This window comes from Haemorhous mexicanus, chromosome 7, assembly GCF_027477595.1.
Source record: "Haemorhous mexicanus isolate bHaeMex1 chromosome 7, bHaeMex1.pri, whole genome shotgun sequence".
NCBI lineage: Eukaryota > Metazoa > Chordata > Aves > Passeriformes > Fringillidae > Haemorhous > Haemorhous mexicanus.
Genome location: NC_082347.1, coordinates 16013703 through 16035564, shown reverse-complemented (window position 1 = coordinate 16035564; position 21862 = coordinate 16013703). Strand labels below are relative to the sequence as shown.

General features: G+C 41.1%; 1 protein-coding gene across 3 annotated transcripts; it reads left to right on the top strand.

The window, feature by feature from the left end:
* Window positions 1–1949: 1949 nt before the first annotated feature.
* Window positions 1950–21585, top strand: MMRN2 (multimerin 2). Of its 3 annotated transcripts, XM_059851197.1 has the most exons (7): window positions 1950–2547; window positions 12099–12221; window positions 12497–12603; window positions 14518–14583; window positions 15680–15853; window positions 16905–18809; window positions 19825–21585. In XM_059851197.1, exons 1-7 carry the CDS (start codon window positions 2267–2269, stop codon window positions 20211–20213), a joined length of 3045 nt encoding a protein of 1014 aa, XP_059707180.1. In that variant the 5' UTR covers window positions 1950–2266; the 3' UTR covers window positions 20214–21585. The 3 variants fall into 3 exon arrangements, with proteins under 3 accessions (XP_059707180.1, XP_059707181.1, XP_059707182.1); XM_059851198.1 differs by lacking the exon at window positions 15680–15853; XM_059851199.1 differs by lacking the exons at window positions 14518–14583; window positions 15680–15853.
* Window positions 21586–21862: the final 277 nt, after the last annotated feature.

Below are 21862 nucleotides of genomic sequence, written 5' to 3'. Positions count from 1 at the left end.
TGAGTAGGTGCACTTCTCATACCTGTTCCTCTACAGATATAAAAGAAAACTTAGAGCTCATTCTGCCAGCAAATCTGATGTTTTGAACCAACAGTATAATCTGAATATGTTATTCAGGTACCACAAATTAAAACAGCTGTTACACAAAAATCTCAACTACTGTTCAGTAAGGAAGTTCCTTTGAAAAATGAATTCCTTTCATGTGCTCATGGCAGCATCCTATGCTATGCCTACCACAAGGAAAGGGACTTCATCCCTTGCCTCGCTCCATATTTAGCATCTTTTGTAACCACTACCAAAAAACCATAGCGCTAAATTATTAACCTGCAAATCTGTGCCTGCTGCACCCACAGGGCAGCACCATTACAAAGGTACAGAGAACAGGTTCTTGCACCTGGAGGGGTAGCAGATGTTCTGAGCCAGGAGGATGGCAGAGAAACACTGCCCCACCACTTGGGAGGGATCACACCCATGAAGAATGACTTCAATTCCTGCAGCACCAAGACACTTCTCTGCAAGCCAGGATCTCACTGTGGAACAGGCTATAAGCCTGCTGCTTGTTTTGTCTCATGTTTGCTTCAGTTCCTTCCTGATAATGGTCTTAGTATGTAAACAAATATAATGCTTAGGTCACATCCAGTTACTTGTGAGAAAAGCACATTTCTATGTGAAACATGGCACATGAAATATTCACACATTGACATGTGTTACAGCAGGATGCACACAATTTGGAAATAAAAGCAGCAGGAAGGAACAGAGGGAAGTTGCTAATTTTTTTCAGTCTTCAGTCCAGACCTTGTGATTTCATCTCCCTGGAGAAGTGACTGCTACAGAAAGAACAGGTTTTCCCTTAGAATTAGCAAAATCTCTCCCTGCCTGGCCCCATACATTGCTGTCACTGCTCTTAGGCAGGAGTGTCTACCACAGGTCAGGAAGGGCACTTCTGTTTTCTCTATGTTCTTCCATTAGGCCTAAAATAGGGGCATCAGGAGAGGGGTGCAAATCCAGCCAGTGATAAGGAGATGCAAATTCACAGCCTTGAATAACATGGCCTTCCAAAATCCTGGAGAGGTTCTTCCTCTATTTTCAGCTGGTATTGGAACAAATCCATAAAAGCTTTACATTTAATGCTCTGCAAGACATACTGAACTTTGGGCTGATCATCTCATCATTCACACTGCAAGATGATCTAGCAGTCCTGCATTCCCACTTCTTTTGTCAGTGGAGCATCATTCTACTTCACCTTATTCTTTAAAATGCCAGAGCACGTCACCCTACAAGACAGTGAAAGAAGAAACACAGTTAGTAAAAGCAACAAAACTAAAAGCAGCACCACCAGCAAAGCAAAACCAGTAAGAAAACTACATGCAGCCTCCACAGCCTTTAAAAAAAAAAAAATTATTAGAATGTGGTGACAGACGTAGCTCTTGACAGCAGCTCTTGGCTAGTATTTTTCCTTTAATGCTAATTAAAAATACAAAAAGAAAAAAAATTAGGCCTGACACCCAATGACGACAACCCAAACAGAAATTCTTAAAAATTAACCTGACCTCTCTGAAGGACAACTTCATTAAAATCTTCCATTTTGATGGGAACAGACTATGATACACAGAGCTATTTTGCAAAGGTTGCAGAAGAATGGATGTTTGTAGGCTCTTTTTTACTGTACATTTGCTCTGAGTCACTCAATACCTACAATTTGTTCTACATACCACAAATACTCTGCTGCTAAAGCCAAGGTATTTCAGCCTTTAAACTGTAGGAAAAGCTTCCACGTGCAGCACTGCACCAAGCAAGTCTGTGACATTTTCTGGCAGTGTAATGAGAGTCTGTTAGAGCACTCAGTATTTTCTTTCCTTTCTTTTCTCTTCCTTTCCTTTAAGCTAACATCCTTTTCCTGTGCCTGAGGGAGAAGGCAGTTGATAAAAGCCGAGTTCCTGTTCACAGATAAGTTTAGAAGGCAGGCAAGCTCAGAAGTTCCTTGAATAAGCTATATTCCTACCACCTCATTTTCCCCCTGTCAGAGGCATCTGAGCCCCACACAGGAACCAGGCTCACATTGTTCAATAGTCACGGACGTTTCCACAGTAGCTGGGAGGGCCGAAAGCTCTTTCCGCTCTTTGTTACAAATTTTTTTTTTTATTTTTTCCTTCCTTCTTCCAACTTTCCAGTTAAAGAATATTGCCGGGGCATTTCTGAAGCAATTCAGGCTGAGCTTCAGAGAAAAGAACAAGAGACAGGTGTAAGTGGGGGGAAGAAGCCCAGGATGCTCGTGAAGTTTTTGCTGGTCTGTAGCACAGTAGGACTGGCAAAGCTGGTGGAACACGGAGACCATCATGGAGATCGTGATGGTTCCGTGCACAGCTTAAAGCCACGAGTTCATGAGAGCTCTGCACACCCCCAGAGAACTCCTCTGCCACGCCAAGAAGGTTACTGGGAGGCAGAAGGGCTCAGGGAGGATGCTCAAGATTACCCTTCAAGTGTGATCTCCTCACATCAAGAAGAGAGAGGGGATTTGGAAGCTGCGAGCCCACAGCCCCGAAATGGGTAAGTACCCAGCACGTCTGTCTTACACATAACAAGAGTGCAATCCTCTCTGACACTTTTATATTCTGTTAATACAGGACTGCTTTCATTAGAAGCTTCTCATTAAAATCCATTAGATTTTAGGGACCAATCTATAGCCAAACAAGAGTGGTACAAATGCTTTAACTACACAAACAGAAAGCTGAATTGCCTGTGGAGGATAAAACCACAAATGGGACCAGCTCTTTGCTTAATCTGAGACAGCAGAATGGGGTTAGGGGGTGGGCACACACCTAGCAGAGGTGAAGCTTCCCAGTTCTGTCAGAAACCAAAACACTACCTCTGGCAAAGCAGAACTAGAGGAAGTTAATTTACTGACTGTTTCTTCCCATGAACCGATGCTGATTATTTCTGCTGAGCATGGCAAACTTTGCCCATTAGCAGAAGGTGCCTGCCTGCAGACTTGGGCCTTGGAAATGGAGAGAGAAAGGTAATGGCAAGATGTCAGCAAAATAAAAATAATGAGGAGTTAATAAAACTAAGTAAGGAGTAATGACTAAGCATGAAAATTACTACAAATTTCACACCCCCACTCCTTTCCAAAGGTTTCCACGCCAGCAAAATTATTTTCACGATAATCTGTAGCAGAAGAGTAGCCGTTCTGAGAGTAAAAGCCACGTACTTCACTAGAAATATCCCCAACTCTATGATTTGTGTAAGATTTACAGGGCATGTAAGTAGGTCTCTAAATGTTTAAAATAGATGAAAACCAAGCAGGACAGTGAATGAATCTTTTATAGCCTTGATGGATGGGTAGAGCAGAGCCCTGTTCAGGAGAGCTGAAACAGCAGCACACTAAGTGCTGTTCACAGCTCAGTGCTTTAGGATGCCCTGGTATTTTTCCCTTTAAATGCTCTTGAGGAAAGGAAAAAAGTGAGATGGAAAGAGACTATAAAACCTTGCTCATGTCATGCTTCCTTTTCATGCAAACTGAAGTATGCAGTCTTGTTTCTAATCCCATCTACGTGTAAAATTAAGGCCTCCCTTCTGCATGTAACGTGGTGAGTGTATGAAAGCCTTGCTTTCTTTCACACTACACCTTCCCAAAAATCTGTACCTCCCCCTTATAGCCCCAAGGCACTTCCTAAAGCCTGCAAGACTTCCTGATGGATAGTGTTCGACAATGAGGTGCTCTGTTAATTAACCAGCTCCTGGTTAATGCAGTTCAGCCATGGCCAAAGAAAGGAAAGAAGGCCCAAGGGGTGCTCTGGGCTTCAAAGTTACACTGCAAGGTGGTAATCATCTGACTGCTGGTTAAAATGCTGAAAACATTCTGAAAACTCCCAGTACTATGAAAATTCAGTGCTGTAAAAAGGTCAGTGTTACAGGTCAGCAAGATGCTGTAATATACTGTCCTAATCAGGATTTCTTCCTTGGCTCTGTAGCTCTGTTCAGCACCAGCTTGTCTAATTCAGCTCAATACCAGCTATGACTCATCCTAATTTCCTCCCAAGGAGAGAAATACTTCCTTCTTTTATGGAGATAGTTGGATAATGAGTCAAATCATAAATGTGCTTCCCAATTATAAAGCTATGTGGATGACTACAGACAATCCAAATCCAGCCTGGCAGTGGCTTTAAGGTATTTGCTGTTTTGTACAGCTGTCACACTTACAGCACAAACAAGGCTAGGCAGCTGCAAGGTCTTAGGAAAGAAATTGGAGACTTTGAGAGGAATTATATCTAAAAGTAAAGGGAGAGAGGGTGCATAAGAAGGGACAACACAATTCTTCTTGTAACACACTCCAAATTTTAAAATGGTTGAAACAACACATCTTCAGAGCATCAAGTACTCTCGTGCCTGTCAGCTGCTGTGGCTGCAGTACCCTGCTAGGCACAGACAAGATGTTGTCATGAATCTGGTATTTCCTCCCTACAAGTGTGACACATTCCCTGGAAAAAAAACCACCAAGAAATGGGATTTATATAGGAGGAGAACAAGAAGAAAAGCATCAGGAGTTAAATAGGAATTGAGAGATAAAGGGAAAGAAAGACATGCCATAAAAAGGCGTGACAGACTTGCCAAAAAATGTCTAGGATGGTGGAGAATAGTTTTCTACCAAAATGATGTCTTACATCTAGTTTGCTTTTGAAATAAGAAAATACTTTTTTTGCAGAAGTAGGAAACAAACAAAGTCTATGGTAGCTTGGTCTTTGGGACAATGTTTTGACTCTCATTATTAAAAAAAAAATAAAAGCAGTATGTGTTTTGTTCAACCACTTCTTACTTTCCCTTTGTTTTAGGAATAGTGGTAGTTACGAAATATTCTTGTATTTTTAAAAAATGTAGAGCATCATTTTTCATATTGCAGTTATTTGAATAATTGAGACCATCATGACTAAGTACTGCAAGGTATTAATCAGAATCCTCTGGTTTCTGTTTCAACATGTGAGATGAAATGACTCATTAGATCCCAGTCAAATATTTGGATATGTTATTTTGCTAATTCCTCTAAGAACAATAAGATTTCTCATGAAAGAGTTTTAAAATATAAATCAGTAAGAAGTCACTGGCCTTTAGAGGAAGAACTAGGTAACAGTTTAGTATCTCAGCTGTTGCTTGTATCTGAAAAAATGGGAGAAGCTCTGCATGTTCAACTGGACAAGTGTCGGTATGTGTACAAAATCAAAACTACCAAAAGAAGCCAACTTTCCAAAGGAAATCAACTTTTATATTGCCTCTCTCCCCAGCAACTATGTGGTTTGACTTCAGCTATTTTATTCTATTGCTGAGGTAAATAGATGCACATGTTCCCAAAACTTTGAGCAGAATTAAAAAGGGAGATTAAGAGACCTGTACATCAGGAACAGTCAGGCTCACTACTCAGATTTCATGCACTTTGTGCCATATTTCATTAAATAAACCAAGACAAATGAAGCATGTAAAAGGCACATGCAGCTCCAACAGCAAAGCCCAAAGCTGCCTGTACCCTGTCTGTCAAGTAACACTGTAAACAAGATCACTTAAGCATTCCAGGCTAAAAATAATCTTAGGAAAAAGCAGAGGTTATTTTTAACCTTCCCCCTCAGTAACAACACTGACAGAGCCAGTTCCCAGGTGGATGGCTCACCCAGTAAGGGAGAAATGGATGGTGATGCTGGAATGGGATGGAGCACAGCAACTACAACTGGCTTCCCCATCTATCCAAAGTCTCACAGAACTTCTGTTTCCAGAAGTGTAATCATTGCCAAGTGGCCCCTGTTCTGGTTTTGCCCTGCAGCTGGACAGGTTCATTTTTCCTTCTTTCTTTTTAATCCACAAACACACAGTGTCATCTCCTGGGATTTTTTTAACAACATACCTGCAAAAACTGGAAAAACAAAATCAAAAGGTCCCCAAACTCTACCACCTGACCTATTAAACAGGAAAGGCAGAAATCTTCAGCTTAAGTAAATCCTTAATTTCACTAATATATTTTGAGTTTTGGACACACAATTCTGTGAAGTCACCCTTGATTAGAGGAAGGTTTCCTGACGTCAGCCAGGTCTGTTGTTATCTCTCTGAAACACTCACCTCTTCCTCTCATTGCACATCAAGGGGCCACAAAGAATCAGGCCTGTTCTCACGACCTACCCAGTGTGTCAAAACATGTAACTATCCTCCCAAGTGTACACAAGCAGAGAAAAACCAAATCACTTATTCTAAGGAAAGTCAATGTTCAATCTTAATAGCTTATTATTTTTTGTCCGCTTTTACAGGAAGAATCCATTAATTTAATTAGGACCAGTTAGTTCCACACTGACTCATCAATTTCTTCAAAACAAGGCAGGGGCTTTTGTAGGAAGCTTATGAGATACTGAAATTTCCCACCAAAGGGGCACAGAACATACACTTAAAATAAAACAGTCTGGATGAAGTGCAGCTAGAAGTGATCTTTAGCCCCTGACATCCTGCAAAGCAGTGGAACAGCCTTTGAGTGCTCAACAATAGCTTTGGCAGTGCCAAGTGCATCAACAGAAGCAAAGGTTTCCTATCAAAGTGAGGCACTTGGCTCCTTTCAGGACTTCAGGAAATTCTCCAATATTTGGCTGTCGTTGAATGGCTCAGCTGCAGGTGGAATAGCTGCCCATTAGCCTGCCTGATGCAAATGACACTGCTCCATTCCACACAGTGCAGGAGTTACTGAACCCTCTGTGCCCACGGGACTGATTTGTTTCACAGCTCATTACTGCAAGTTGCAGCAATTAATTTCTTCAGTAGATAGCAAGAGAGCTCCTGTCTCAGCAACATAACCACAGAATCACTGTCAGCACTGTCACCACCTGGACCCAACACCTTCCTGCTTGTGCAGGTCAGTGCCCCTTGAACAAGTGATCAGTGGGCAGCCCTGAACAAGTCTCCCCCTCGTGCCCCACACATGGTCAGGGCAAACCCTGTCACATGCTGCCCACACCCTGAGCACATGCCAGTGGGAAGCTTGGCTTCCCAAGCAGTTCTGACTCCCTGGCATCAGCACAGGTGTGCCAAAGGGTGGCCACTGGCTGCAATTCCTGCTTCCAGATGAGGTCTGACAAAGGAGTGATCAGGCTATTCTAGGGGTGAACTTAAGTCTGCAGGAATCAAAGGATAAAATCCAAGTGTAAACTGTCCTCTCAATGGGCTGTAGAGCTTTCACTGAGGAGGGATAATAGAAATGAGGTAATGGCTGTGGATGCGCTTAAAGAGGAAAATCCTCTTGAATTTACTTTGGAATTGTGGTACAACAGTTGGATTTGGCTCAAAATCAGCTCCCAGTCAAGCCTGCTGTTCCTTGAACTTTTGCTCCCAGTTCAGGACCACATTTGCTCTGAAAGTCTTCACTGCACTATGGTTTTAGGATGTCCTCCAGGACAGGACCACCCCAACTGATAACAGTCTAATAACTGTTGGAATACACACTGTATTCAACCTGGGTTACTCAGGACTCTGGAAGATTTCCAGCACTGCATGGAAACATTGCCACTCTTTCCAGTCCAGTTTGTTAAGATGAACTGCAAATCAATCTGCTCTCAGCCCAGTGAAAATGAGGATGTTTCATGGGATGAGACATGGGAAGATCCCAGACCATGCCTGAGAGGGAGTTCTACTCCCCTTGGGAGTTTTCCTGAGGGAAAGGAGGAGAAATATGAGAGTTTCTGCTGTCTGGGTTGCTGGCTGCCTGGGAAGAGCTGGAGAATTCACTGACAGACCACCAGGCATCACTTGTCTGCTAATTAAAAACCCAGTGGCACACCATGCTGCTTTGGAGAGCCAGTGCCTTCCCCAACAGCTGAACACTTTCTGTACTCCATAACACAGAAAAAGAGATGTCTGTCTCAATACTGACATGCACAGTCTTAGTTTAGATTAATTTAAATGGGGTACTTTATTTCCTTTTTCTTGAAGCTGTTTTTTCTTGTCAGTTAGAAATTTGCACTGAGGGAAAAACCAACCACAGCTAAAGCCTCCTTCTTATATTCTTCTTCAACTGGTATAAATCAGAAGTCATTCTGTACAAGTCGGTGGAAAATCACTTGTTTAAAATGAAACAACAGTCTTCTACTACCTTCCTATAGCACAATAAGCAGGAATTACTGCTTATCTGGTGCCTTTTGTGCTGCATAGGAAAGTGTTATGGTCTTGAAGAGTTTTGCACACTGTAAGTAGTAGGCACAGGCATGGCTAGGCGGGAGTTTTCAAAGAATTTATAGACACTGGCTTCCTTGAGAATAGAAACCTGAGGAAACTGATGGTGAAGGACAACTCAGTTGGACCAATACAGCCAAAGGAAAAACAAAACTTATGAAAAACATCCCAACATCCTGAATTCCTGAAGCTTTTGTTTAGGCAAAAATTCCACTGACCTGGGAAACATCTAAAATTATGCACTGCAGTGCCAATCAAGAGAACATGTAGCAAAGAGAAGCAAAGTGTGTCAGTCCCTCACTGAGCTGGGGAGCATTACTCACACTCACTGACACACTAACTGTCTGTATGAAGGAAAGACTCTACCCCATATTCATCTGAGCGGAGTCAATTACTGCAGAGCAGCCATCTAACCTTTTCTCCTGGACCTGTGGGTTTTATTTTGTTTCCTATGATATAAAGTGGCCCAGTCAAATCCTAGAATCAGAGAAAGAAATGCCTCCATTTTGCTATGTTTCATTAGATCTAATGTAAGAAAAAAACATTTTCATATCAGTTTCTAAACACCTGAAAGAGTCAAATAAAAAGAGCTTGAGCTAACCTACATTTGCTGAATCTTATTTAAATACAGAATGATTTGTCATCAGATATATTTAACCTCAGACATTAGAATACAGTTGTCTCAGAATCAGGCAGAAGTGAATAGATGCATGTGAAGACTCTATTTAATAAGATTAATTCAAAATTAGAATGAAGTCTAGGGGAAAAAAAAAAACCCAACAAACAACATCACAGGCTAGCAGAGAAAACTATTAAACACTTTTTCCTGGTTAAAAAACCCCAGGGATTAATTTCTTTGCAATGTGAACCAGGAAAAGCCATTGAACAAATGAAACATTTGCAGCCCTGAATTTGCTAGGGTTCCTTCAAGAGCTGCTCTAACTTTCAGCATTGTGATAAACGTTACTGTTCACCAGATTACAGGGAAGGCTTTTCTGCTCTCCTCACACGAGCAGTTTCTCTCTGTCCCTCTCTCTTCCTGGCAGCACAAGTTTGCACCAAAGAAAACTGTATTAAAGAGAATAAAAGCTGAGGGTGTTAAGTTGGTTACATATTCAGTGAATGAAGTGACATAGTTACAAACAGGAGAATAAACGCAGCAGCAGAACACAAAGCTGCTGTGTTCCAGAAAACAGCTCAAGAAAGAAAGTGCTACTTGTGAAGGAGCAGCTCTTTGAAATTTCACAGCTTGATTCAGAGCCTTTGGTGCCAGAGAAGTCCTGCATGCCTCACTGAACTTTAGATCAAGCCCTTCTCAGTCTTTTACATTGTTGCACTTAACATTAAAGAATGACGCATTTTCCCTCAAGGTTAGTCCCGTTAAGGAGTATTTTTAGTTACAGATAGCAAAGTTTCCCTAAAGGAAGCATTTGACAAGTTGTGCAAAAAAAATACTGCAATAGAAGTTTCATCTTTGGGCACATGCATCTATTTGGCAGCTCATTACAGGCCTTATCTACTTACTTGAGGAAAGAATAAACTTTGATAAGTTTTATGGAACTCAAAACCTCTGAAAGTTTTTGTGATTAAAACCACAACATAGCCCTTCAGCTCCACAAATAAACCTTTAAAATCAAGTGAGAGAGAACCAGTGAATATATAGTAAAGAAAACTGGACATAAAGAACTGTGACAAGCATTAAAGGATGTTTTGACTGAGAGTCCATCATATGCCCCTCTTTTTCTCCCCTCATCTTATTCATTCTACAGAATACTAGTCCAAAGCAGGCATCAAGTTGGAATCAACCACTGATTCAATTTCTGATACAACATAACACCTTTCTACAATTGAAAAGGTCACCAAGTACCTCCAACACTTTAACATGTTTTGAAAAGGAATCCTTGTGTTTTCTGTTCTGTTTGAGCCAATCCACCTGTGCAAAACAGCAAAAGCACTCACAGTCCCACAGTGCCTCATTCTTGCTCACACAGGTTGATGCATGTGCACATTTGGCTTTGCTCTCTGTGGCTGACATGACTCCAAGGACTTCTTAGGAAGGACTTGCATACGGTGGGGAAAAAAAAAAAACAGCCCAGATGATGATTCACTGGGTGTGGATTGTTTTCATTAGGAAAGAACAAAACCCTGAAGCCAAAGAATCCTGTTTTAAAAGGAGGTTTCCACACTGAATGCAGACTCCTGCCTGGATCTGGCAGGCATCCTGCTGGCAGGGGCAGGGATCCTGCACCTAGCAATGACACCAGCAAGCTCCAGCAACAGTGCCTGGGCACTTTACTTCCCCAGGAAAAAGTAGAGAGGATTTGAGGGGGGAGAGCCTCTTCCAGCTATGCCTTGCCAAGTGCAAGAGAGAGGACAGCCCAAAACCAAGCACAAACCAGGTCCCTGTTCTCTGGTTATTTAACTGACACCAAATACCGGAAAAAGCCTGAAAATGGTAAACCTGGTAAACCTAGGCATACCTTGGAGGCAGACGTCACCAGAGCTCACGTGCTGGTCTGCTGGATTTTACTGAGTGGTTTTATACTCTGACACAAGCAGAGTGTTTGCCTCTGGAAGAGTAATACTTCAATAAAAATGTGAGGATTTGTCTTCCAGTTCAATCCCATAAGAACCAAGACACCCATTGATCATGGGTCCAAAATTTCCCCCAGTCACTTGTAAAGGCCTCAAAGTTACAACTCAAGCAAGTTGTTTTGGCTGGAAATCACAACAAAGGCAGCAGCCTCCTCTCCTGCCCTGTTTTCCCAGCACTGCAGCCTTTGCCAGATTCCTGCCCTTGCTTCTAACAGATGAAGAGCTTTGCTTGCATGAGTGCTTGCTGAAATCTTAATCACATTTTCTTTAAGAAACAGGGGAGCTATGCCCCAGCAAGCCTGGTGAACTGTTCCCAGCTAGCCCAGGCTGTCTGTCCTTCCACCCTGATATTTTCAGCTTCCTTGCAGCTTCCTCCCCTTCTCCTGGCTGCTGCAGAGTGCCAGCTTCTGCTTTTGTGCAGGACTCGGTTCCCCATTGTTACACCAACTCCCTGAGAGAGGCAAACCTTTTCCATATATGCTGATAGTCAGAGATTTGGTTCCTGTATTCCCATTTAAAAATACACTGCCTAAAGTTCAGCTGTTTCCATTATAGTTATTACTTGTCACTTCCTGCCCCTTCTGGTCTTGGATTTAATAATCAAACTTCAGCAAACACTCCACTGCCAAGTCTTGCCTTTAAAGGAAGAGGCTCACCTACACTCTGAGATTAATAGGTGCCTATGTAATTCTGACTTGGAAAATTAATCAGACTATTAAAACTCACTTGTCCTTGCTGGAAACATAAAACTAAAACAACCCTTTTCCCCCAAAAATTATTTTCCTCCAGGTGATGGGAGAAATTATTTTGAAGCTAGCCTACTTCATAAAATCCAATCACTTACTATATTATCTTGAAGAAGTAATACTTAGGAAGATATTATTAATGGAGTTAATGTTGGATTAAGTTTTCAGAAGTTGAGGCAGAAGCAGTCTGCCTCAACCTGATGATTCAGTCATATGGCATCTGAAATGGCAACACGCCTAGAAAGGCCATTTGACATTTAAAGTGACATTAACCCACAGGTTATCATGGGCTGGAAATTTCTCCTGCAAAATGAGAGGACTGGAAATGGAACTAATGCATCAAAGTTTAGACAATCAGCCCTTTTGTAACAAATGCAGATAAACATCTGAAATGAAAACAAATGAACTGGGAGTGGAGGGACAAGGTAGGAAGCATTTTCCACTTTCCTCATCATACAGCTGGGAAAAAATAAAGGCCTTTCTGCATTTCACTTTTTCTTGGCACTGTTACAGCTAGAGACTTAGAGACCTACTTCAAACTCTTTTCCCACGTTTTTCCTCCTCTAGGAATTGGTGTTCCTTCACGCAGTCCCGCCTGGTCACATACATAGAAGCCTGCATGAAGGAGAAGTACATTGTCAACTCCCAACAGCCCTGCCCAAATGGAGACCCAGACTGCCAGAAGATCATGTAAGTGTGCTAAATAAAACCAGTGAAGAAAATAGTATTGTCTCTGAAGTCTCTAAAAGATGTTTTCAACAGTTCTGAAGCCTCATCATTATTTCTAGGGGAGTTTAAAACAAATTTCTATCTTCCTTGGTAACCGTGACATTTTGGAATAATGTATTTAATAATAAAACGCTCTCTACACCTCATCAGAATACTACAGCATTCAAGATAAGTCCAAACTTGATAGCAAAGGACTCTATTACAATAAATCTAATGCCCAGACCCTTCCTCTCCAGGTACAGGACAGCTCTGAAGCCAGTCTACCAAGTGAAACAGAAGACTTTGAAGTCTTTGCAGTGGAAATGCTGCCCTGGATTTATTGGCAAGGACTGTGAACAGCGTGGTAAGCAAAGCTGGAGAGCAAGTATAAGAATGAATGACTAAATGCCAGGCACAATGGAAAGAAATGAATCTGCCTAATTTTTCTGCTTTTTTTAGAATTGATGCCTTGTTTTTTTCAGTCTGCTATGTCCCAAATCACTGATACTTTGAGACAAGAGAAGTCACAATTAGCTGTAATTAATAGTTAAATAGCATTAGCTACTTATTCTTCTGTTAATAGCACCTTTGTAATGGTTACACAAGGAGAAAGGTATTAATTTGCTGAAAAGCCTGTCAGATGTCCATCTTAGACAAGTCCATCTAGGAATGCCTAATTCCACATAGAAACTGGTGACATCAGAAAGCAACACGAGTATGTGAAATGCCCCTGTGGATGAAATAATCTGAGTTGGAAATCTTAAGGTGTCCAAGTTCAGAGGAGAGGGCAGCCTTCACTCTGCAGTCTGCATTGCTCCTCCCTCTGCTTACCCTGGCTGCAAAGGCACTGGCTCCTCGACAGGGAGCAGCTGTACAGCAGAGGCAGGAACAGAGCCCAGACTGTAACCTCCAGCAAAGCTCCAGGAACAGCCTTTTGAGTGAACTACTGTAATTCATTGCACTGGTGAATAAAGCAGTGGGGGCAGCAGGAGTCCTGCATCCAGCTCTGGGTTCCCCACCTTAAAGACATGGACCTGTTGGAGGGAGTCCAGGAGTACCTCTGCTACGGATGCAGGCTGAGTGAGCTGGGGCTGCTCAGCCTGGGGAAAAATGGCTCCAATGAGACCTCAGAGCACCCTCCAGTAGCTAATGGGGCTACAAGAGAGATGGAGAGGGACTTTTCACAAGGGCATGTAGTGGTAAGACCAGAGGAAATGGCTTCAAACTGAAATAGGGCAGGTTCAGTTTACGTATTAGGAAGAAATACTTTGCTGTGAGGGTGGTGAGGCACTGAACAGGTCTCCCAGAGAAACTGTGAGTACCCCATCTTTGGAAGAGTCCAAGGCCAGGTTGGATGGGTCTCTGAGCAGCCTGGTCTAGTGGCCTCCCTGCCACGGTGAGGGGGTGGGAACCAGATGGTTTTTAAGGCCCATTCCAACCCAAACCATTCTATGATTCTATGATCTCTGCAGCTGCTAATAAAGAGAGAGCGGAGAGAGTATGGTTTAAAAACTGAATGGTGATTTAAAAATGGCATTGTCAAAATTTAGCAAATAATACTCAAAAAGGAGAATTCAAACAGATTTAAGAATTTAAATAGAATTAAGGGAATTTAAATGGATAAAAGGTAATTCCCTCTAGCAATTAAGTCAACCATAACTATAAAGGCAAACATATGTCTGAAAATTTTTCCACAATCTACATCTAACTCACCTATAGACTCCACAGATGATAATCTCTAGAGGTTTAGCTTTTCTTCACAGATAGCTTTCATTTCTGGTTTGATCTCTTGGTGAACTTTACACATAATGTTGGAAAGATATTACCAAATGCAGTGCAACTATTTTAGTCTCTCTATTGTTACACTCATTGACCAAAATCAGCTCCTCCATCAATATCTTCTCATTTGTACAGCATCATTCACTGCTGCTGACACCAGAATGCTCAGGTAACTGTGGAACAAGGAAGAGGAATTTGCAGATCTTTAGGCGGGGCCCCTAGAAAAGAAAAAAGCCCCATTTATTTGCAATATACTAATTTCTTATGAGCAAAGCTTGGCATGAGTTAAAAATCCCCACACTATACTGCATTACACTGCCATGTATGCAATGTTGTTTGCCAGTGTAAGGAAAGTAAGTTTTCCAAAGAAGGTGTTCTTTCCCCAGGAAGCCTGTCTCCACACCATTTACAGTACATGAAATTCCTGTGTGGTCTTGCTAAACTGCAGTAGTATCTGCAGCTAAAACATTTTCACAGCTGTATCATATCTCAATTGCAGATCCTAATTTTATACTGGTGCCAGGAACTGAAACTGAAGGACGAGAAGAAGAGTTCTCAAACCACAGTATGTGCTTGAAGTTATTTTGTCATACTTTTACCTCTCAGTCACTGATCAGGAGAAAAAAAGAGGAAAAAAAAGATTTGAAGCTGTAAGGAAAAAAAAGATTTGAAGCTGTAATTTTAACGTGATAAGCCGTAGACAAACTCTCTAGTGAAAGCATTCTCTGGAAAAGCTTTGGAACAATACATTTATTGACATAAATGAGGGCTTTTGCTATAACACTCTGTGAATGTTCACAACCAAGCATCCCAAAGTTTCAAAGCTGTCTGGTGAACAGTAGATGCCAGCTGGTGCAGAGCCTTACCCCTTTCAGTGGCACGGATGTTAACCTCTTCCTCTGCAAAGTGGGTTCACAGGACAGCCCACCATGCTCACAAAAATCTACCAGAAAAACAATCCACTGAAAATGCTATTTTAGAAGGGCCCCCCAGTGGCTCTGAGATCACAGTTACAAGGTATTGTAGATTTGTATCTCAGGCACTCCACCTTACCAGTGTAAGCAGCACTAAGGACCCTCCCTCACCACGTGGGAAGTGGTGTGGCCTGCAGTGTTATTAAGTCCCTTTCAGCAATTAGCTTCAGGGAAGTATTGCACACTTTGAAATCTACAGCTTAAATTTGCAAGAATTTATTTAGAAAAACACCAGTTAAAGGGCCCCTCCATAAGTCAGCTCTGACACACAGTGTGCTCCTGATTCCTCAGTGGAATGTCTCAATTGCTCTTTCATCCCCTCATATTCTAGGCTGTTAAACCTTGCCATCCTTTCAGTCAATGACTTGAAAAGACTTAGTATTCCAAAACACTTTGATGGCATGGGGAGATTTCTAATTAAGAGCATTTTATTGCCATCATGGCTGTTGTAGCTGAAGTTCTCTGCAAATATTTGAATATATTAGGTTTCCATCATAGCTGGAAAAAATCCTTGCAGATAAACTGCAATTCAAGGTGCCAGAAATCATTCAACAGACCCTGTTGAATGTCAGTGCAAAATTTTCAGAATGAAAACCAGACAGGTGTTCTCAGAGGTCTTGCATGAATACCTGTCACCTGGTCTCTGCACCCTGTTGCATGACTTTGTTTTTCTAATCTTGTGACTAGTGTCAACATCAGTGGATTCAAGAGAAATGTTCGAAGTCATTCAAAATCATGAGGCTTTACTGGATGATCTTCAAAGTGATATTCATCAAGCAGCCAGCACCTTAGGTGACTTACAGAGACTATTTGAGAACAACGGTACAAGCATGGTGTTAGAAGTGAACAAGAGCAATTCAGGTGAGAGGTCTGATGCAGAATTATTAGCCCATGGCAGGCCCCGTGAAACCACACAAATCAGAAAGAAAATGTGAAAGCAAAAATACCCTGATATTCCTTGATCTGCTGGTTGCTTCTACAGAGAGAAAAAATGGGTGCAATCCCAATGCAAATGAATGAACCAAAGAGTAACTCGAAAATGGGAAATGAGAGGAAAGGCACTGCTCAGAATATGCCCTAATCACAGAATAAAAAGGTTGCTTATATTTAAAATTTGTTAACCTTACTATTCTGCTTCTATGGCTTCTTCTCTTTTGTGGGGATGCAGAGTTTAGATCTGCTCTTTCTCCATACTCATGCTATATACTCTGATGTGTGGAATAGCACACTGGTGTTACATGAAAAAATGAAACATTTGACCCATCACTGGAACATAGTTTCTGCCATGTACAGGAGAAGGAAAAAAAGAGCTGCTGAATTTTACCTACCATAGTGAGCCACTGGCTTGCAGAAACATTTTCTAATGATACAGACTATACAGTATTCAGTGAACTTCAAGGCACTCAAGTTTGAACTTTAAAGTTAGAAACTGAGCCTTAGTATAATTCTCATACAGTCCAGATACCTCACAAATTTTTCAAGTTATTTACTCCTGACCTGGAATATTCAGCTGTTAAGATGCTGTATAACCTTGTGGAATTGAAAGCATGAGAAAAAGAACATTATGACACAGTCAAAAAAAGGAAGAACCCACTAAGAATTGTTGAGAAAATGTACAGTTATGGCCACTGGAAAAACCACCTGTGCAGAGGTTTCAAAAAACATTTTTAAGATGTAAATGGGGAAGTCAATACATATCCAAGTTATTTTGTGCACACTCTTAGACACCATGTGCTTCATACTAACCTTGATTTAATAATAGGCTATTTTTGCAATTGTTGAAATTTATCATGAAGTCAGATTTTGGGGAGTAAGACAGCAACTACCATAGAAAAATGAACACTTGAGTTAACCTGTCTAGATTGTGTTCCAAAAGCAGAATTTAATTTTATTTTTTCAACTCTTTTAACAGATCATCAGGAAAGGTTTCTGCAGCAAGTTTTGTTTCCTCATGTGGAGAATTTTCTAAGGAAACATTTTAACCCAATGTGGGCAAGCTTCAACAAAAGTTTACAGAACCTCTCCAACATAGTAAGAAATCTGTCCCATGATGTGGAAGCCAACAAGAAAAGCATAGAACGATTCCAAGAAAGCACTGTGCCCAAGAAGGAATTCCAGGAGCTGGGAACTAAATTTGAATCAAAAGTCCAAGAAAACATAGTGAAAGTTGATGAGGTGAAAAGAGATATAGAGAACAAAGTGCACGTGCAGCAGGCGAATATTCACTATAATCTCAGCACGCTCAAGGCAGATACTGACACAAGACTCAAGAAGCTTCAAAAGATACAGCAGTCCCATTTCTTAGCTTTGAACAACAGCATAGCAAACATGAAAGAAGAGCAAAACCTTCTTGAAAATAAACTGGAAGCTTTGAAAAAAAATTTAACAGAACTCTCTTTACATCATGGTCCCAAAGATGAAAACAGCCAGTTAACCATCAAACATATGAATGAAATACTGTCAGGGCATGCCAAGCAGCTTAAAGAACTTTACATGGAGTCAGATGTGGCCTTTCAGAATATTGCAGTTTTAGAGAGATGGTTTAAGGAGTTAAAGAAAAACATCTCAAAGTATAGGCCAGAAGATCTTACAATAACTTTAGCTGAGAAATCCGTTGTTATGGAAGAAAACAACGCAGCAATGGAAAGGCAGATAGCAGAGCTCAACTACACTCTCTTGAACCTTCAGGAAAACTATTCAGATCTGCTGCGGTACATGGAGGAATGCAATTGCCAGAGAGTATCTACTGACACTGATGTGCTGGAGGAAGATCCAAGGAATAGCACTTATTCCCTTGAAGATACCCAGCCAAAGGATATGAAGCACTTGGAGTCAGTTTTCAGAGATTTCTTCAAGAGTGAAATTGAAGAGCTCTCCTCAGCTATTCCATCCATCCATCTGTCTCTTAACCTCCGTCAAGAAGAGAACAGACAGCTTCAGTCACAGGTTATGGCTTTTTCAGAAGACATGGGCCTGCTGAAGAAGAAAGATGAAGAAATTCATCGATACATCAAGTATCTCAACAGCTCTTTTAGCTCTCTTTTGAAAGATGCAATGCGGCATGAAGAAGCACTAGAGGCCCTACTGAGACACGAATTTCTGGATGTCTTTTTTGAAGATGATTTTAGTAGCCTAATACCATCAGTATTTCAGCTGCAAGAATCTCTCAGACACTTTTCAGATAAACTGCAAGAACAAAATGTGACTTTAGAATCTCTTACCAGGAGATTTCATCCCTTGGAGAGAGGTCACCAGAATCATCATGATGCTGACATGCCTCCTAAGCACCCTGAGGAGGAAACACAAACCTCCTCCACTCTACATGAAGTCAGCAGTCAACGCAGCGTCATAGAACACATGGAACCTAACTATGAGGCTGCCAAAGATGACTCCTTGGAGAGCTCAGCTTACAATGATATCATGACTCTGAAGAATGATATCAAACATCTGAGCCTGGCAATCAAGAGGCATGAATCCAGAGGTGACATAAGTCTCTGCTGCAATCATACAATAGCAAATGCAATTGAGCCACTCAACGTTTCTGTAGAAATTCTCTCTGCAGATTTAGCAACCATCAAGCGGAATTTGGAGGAACATATGGTGACTTTCAAAAAACTATTTGGAAGTAATGAAGAATTAGGTGCCTCAAATATAAGTCTGGATGTTACAAAGATTCAGTCAATGCTGCAGAAAAAAGGGAGAAGGCAACAGAAAGGTCAAGACAAGCAAAGAGACAAGAAAAGATCTGAGAAGCACAGAGAAAATACACAAACAATAAGTGGAAGAAATACAGTGCAGACAGAGTTTGTGGAAAAAGGTGTGTCCTTTTCTTTTACTTGCTCATGCACAGGTCTAGCTTCTTACTAGGCCCTGATGCAAGTTCCACACACAGAGCATATTAGTATAAGAACTACCAGGTACCTTGTGGGATGCTGGAGGGAGAAATTCTGACATTACTTACATCATCCCCCTCCACCAGTTTAAATAGAGAAAAAAAAGCAGTTTGAGTGAGAACCAAGCTGAGATTCTGCTGTATTTTGGTCAAGGCCAATGAAATTACACCTGCTACAACTGCTAGGAAATTGGTCTTGAACTAATTCAACTTCAGGTGTTTAGAAGGCAAATTTTGTTTGTAGATGCTCATGTTAATGCAGTAGCAGTCTTCTCTTTGGAAGCTAATGTGGAATGCTTCTTTTTCCCTGTTACCTTGTTACTTGGCTCTGGAAAGAGAGTACTCAAAGCACCAAATCCTTCTCAAGACAGACAGATGCATTAAATGAGCTGCTATAATTTGCACAAGTGGAACAGGCAGGACTGACCAGAGAGTACATTCTCCCTCTCTTATAACCAAGCTTCAGAGACAAGTTTTCAGTTTATACTTCACAGGGACTGGTCAGTTCCCCTTCCCTGTAAGCGTGTGACCATAAGCACCTGGTAATTACAACCACCACAGCTTTAACACTGGCTTTTATGATTGCAGCCCTCGCTATGGACAAATAACAGAGCAAAAATCAGCCCCTTTAGCCAGCTGTGCAGCAAAACTCCAGTTAAGACTGAATAAGCAGAGAACATATTCTTAACTGATTTATTTTTGGGACAGTAACAGAATGCCATTTTTTTCCCCCGGGTGGTCCCAGTGTTATATTTTTCCAAGAGTTCCAGAGAATCATTTGATCTACTCCAGTGCACATAACCATTTCCAGTGCCTAGCTTTGCAAAGAAGCATACAAAAATCAGGCCTGATAGGGATTCACCTTATCTACCATCCTCATGATCCTGGGGAGAGGAGAAGGCTCACTCACTGCTAAAATCCTGTTCCTCTTTCTTTTCAGACTCATTGGTGGCATTCCACGTGGGATTCTCAGAAAGAAAGGATAAAGAAAAAACTGTGAGGTTTAATGAAACGTACCTCAATTATGGAAACAGCTATTTCTCTGAACATGGCCACTTTAAAGCACCACACAAAGGTGTCTACCTGTTTGTCATCTCTGTGGAGTTCAGTTCAGGACCAGCACTGGGACAACTCTCCTTCAGCCGTGGGTACAAAAGAACTCTCTCAAGCAGTCAGAGGAAAACCCCACATGGAAACACCATGACTACTTTTGCTATAGCAGAAATGGAGAAGGGGGAGACAGTGTGCTTTGAATTGCTGCACGGCTCTGTAGTGAAGAGAAGCCCACCTGGGACAACTATGGGGGGATTCCTAATATCTAAAACTTGAATAATGACATTTATGTTTTATTAATCTCCTTCCATAGATGCAATGGATGCATTCACTATTGCTTCATCTGTGATGTATTCAATGCTACTGCATGTGTTTAAACATAGCACTACCCTAGGTTTGTCTTCATGCTTCTTTTCTGGAAGTGTTTGGCTTTTGATTAGTTGCTTATGAGCAGCAATGGGATTTTCTTTCAAGTGAAAAGCTAATGGTTTGGACTCCAGAAGTATCAGCACATACATCCCCAAATCCTTCCAATGTGAGAACTGCACATAAGTGTTTTGTGGGACTTTCTTCACTTTTAACACAAATTTCTCCCTTCCCTTGGCAAAAGAATATCCTCTCATGACAAATACCCCCAATCAGTGGCAAAGAAAAGATTTTAGGTAGGACTGCACCCTCTCATGTTATGTGGATGGTACCTTAAAACCCAGAAGCCAAGGGAATTTTACCTTTTAGTTCTCTGTGGACCAGAGACTCTCTTGGAAACTTCTGCAACTCATTCCAGTGTTTCAGTCTGTGCACAACAGGAACACTAGAAGAGATCCATCAAACCCAGTAAAATTCACAATATTGCCAGCATTTGCAAGCAAGGATCTCCTAAATGGTCCAGTCGTTGTTTCTTGGCCTGTAATGTATTTCAGCTACACTGCAAAATTTTAAAGCATTAAAATTAAGATGAATTACATTTACATTTAGACATCAGGAAAATGTCAACAATATTTTAGAAGCATTGGTGAAAATGTAGTTTATTTCTGAAGTTAATCCTGGAGAGTATCATGAATTCAGCCCAGAGTTCAGTATTTAGTAAATATTTTAAAACCAAGTAAGCAAAACCAAAATCAAAAGGTAAGCTCATTGGTCTGTTGTCTCTGTTGAATATAAATTTGTAATTAGAGTAAATCAAAGAGTAGAACTTCTGAAATGTAGAGGGTTTTCTATTTCTAAGACTTCAAAGTGACCATGCCTGGTCATGTCTTTAACTTTTCTTCTGTCAAATAAAACTTTCCAAAGACTTTCACTCTAAAGAAGTTCAAGTATTGTGGTGTTTTTATCTATCCTAATACCTTACATAGCAATATTAAAACAACTAAATTTGCTAAAATGAAATGCACTTTGAAATTTCCAGTATTTTTCATGAAGATAAATTATTATGCAAATTGCACCCTTTTAGGGTAGCATTTTTTAACAAATCTATTCTGCTGTTAAGAATTTTCTCCCCACCTACCTGTATTATAAGCAATACTAACCTATCATTAATTATTAAAAACCCCCAACACATCGGTACCAACACACAATGCACCTAAAGCAACAGTCTGACAAGCAGACAACACCTATCTTCTGAAATAAAGCAAAAAGTAATTTCAGCTGACTTGCTGAGAAGATTGTTTTCTCTATCCTGAAAAATCCAAAAAAACTAACAACAAAAAATCCTCCTTATCTCCTAATGGCCAATGCTGATTTCCACAGGAGATGCCCAGGCCAGGTGTTCCTGTTTTTCTGGCACAGAGCCATGGCTCACACTGCTTTGCTCCAGGCAGCACAAAGTGCCTGCAAATAGTGTCATTTTCTGTTCCACTTTTGCTCAAAATATCTGAGGGAAGAAAGAATAAAACTGAAGGGGTGAAATGAAGAAAACCATCAAATTG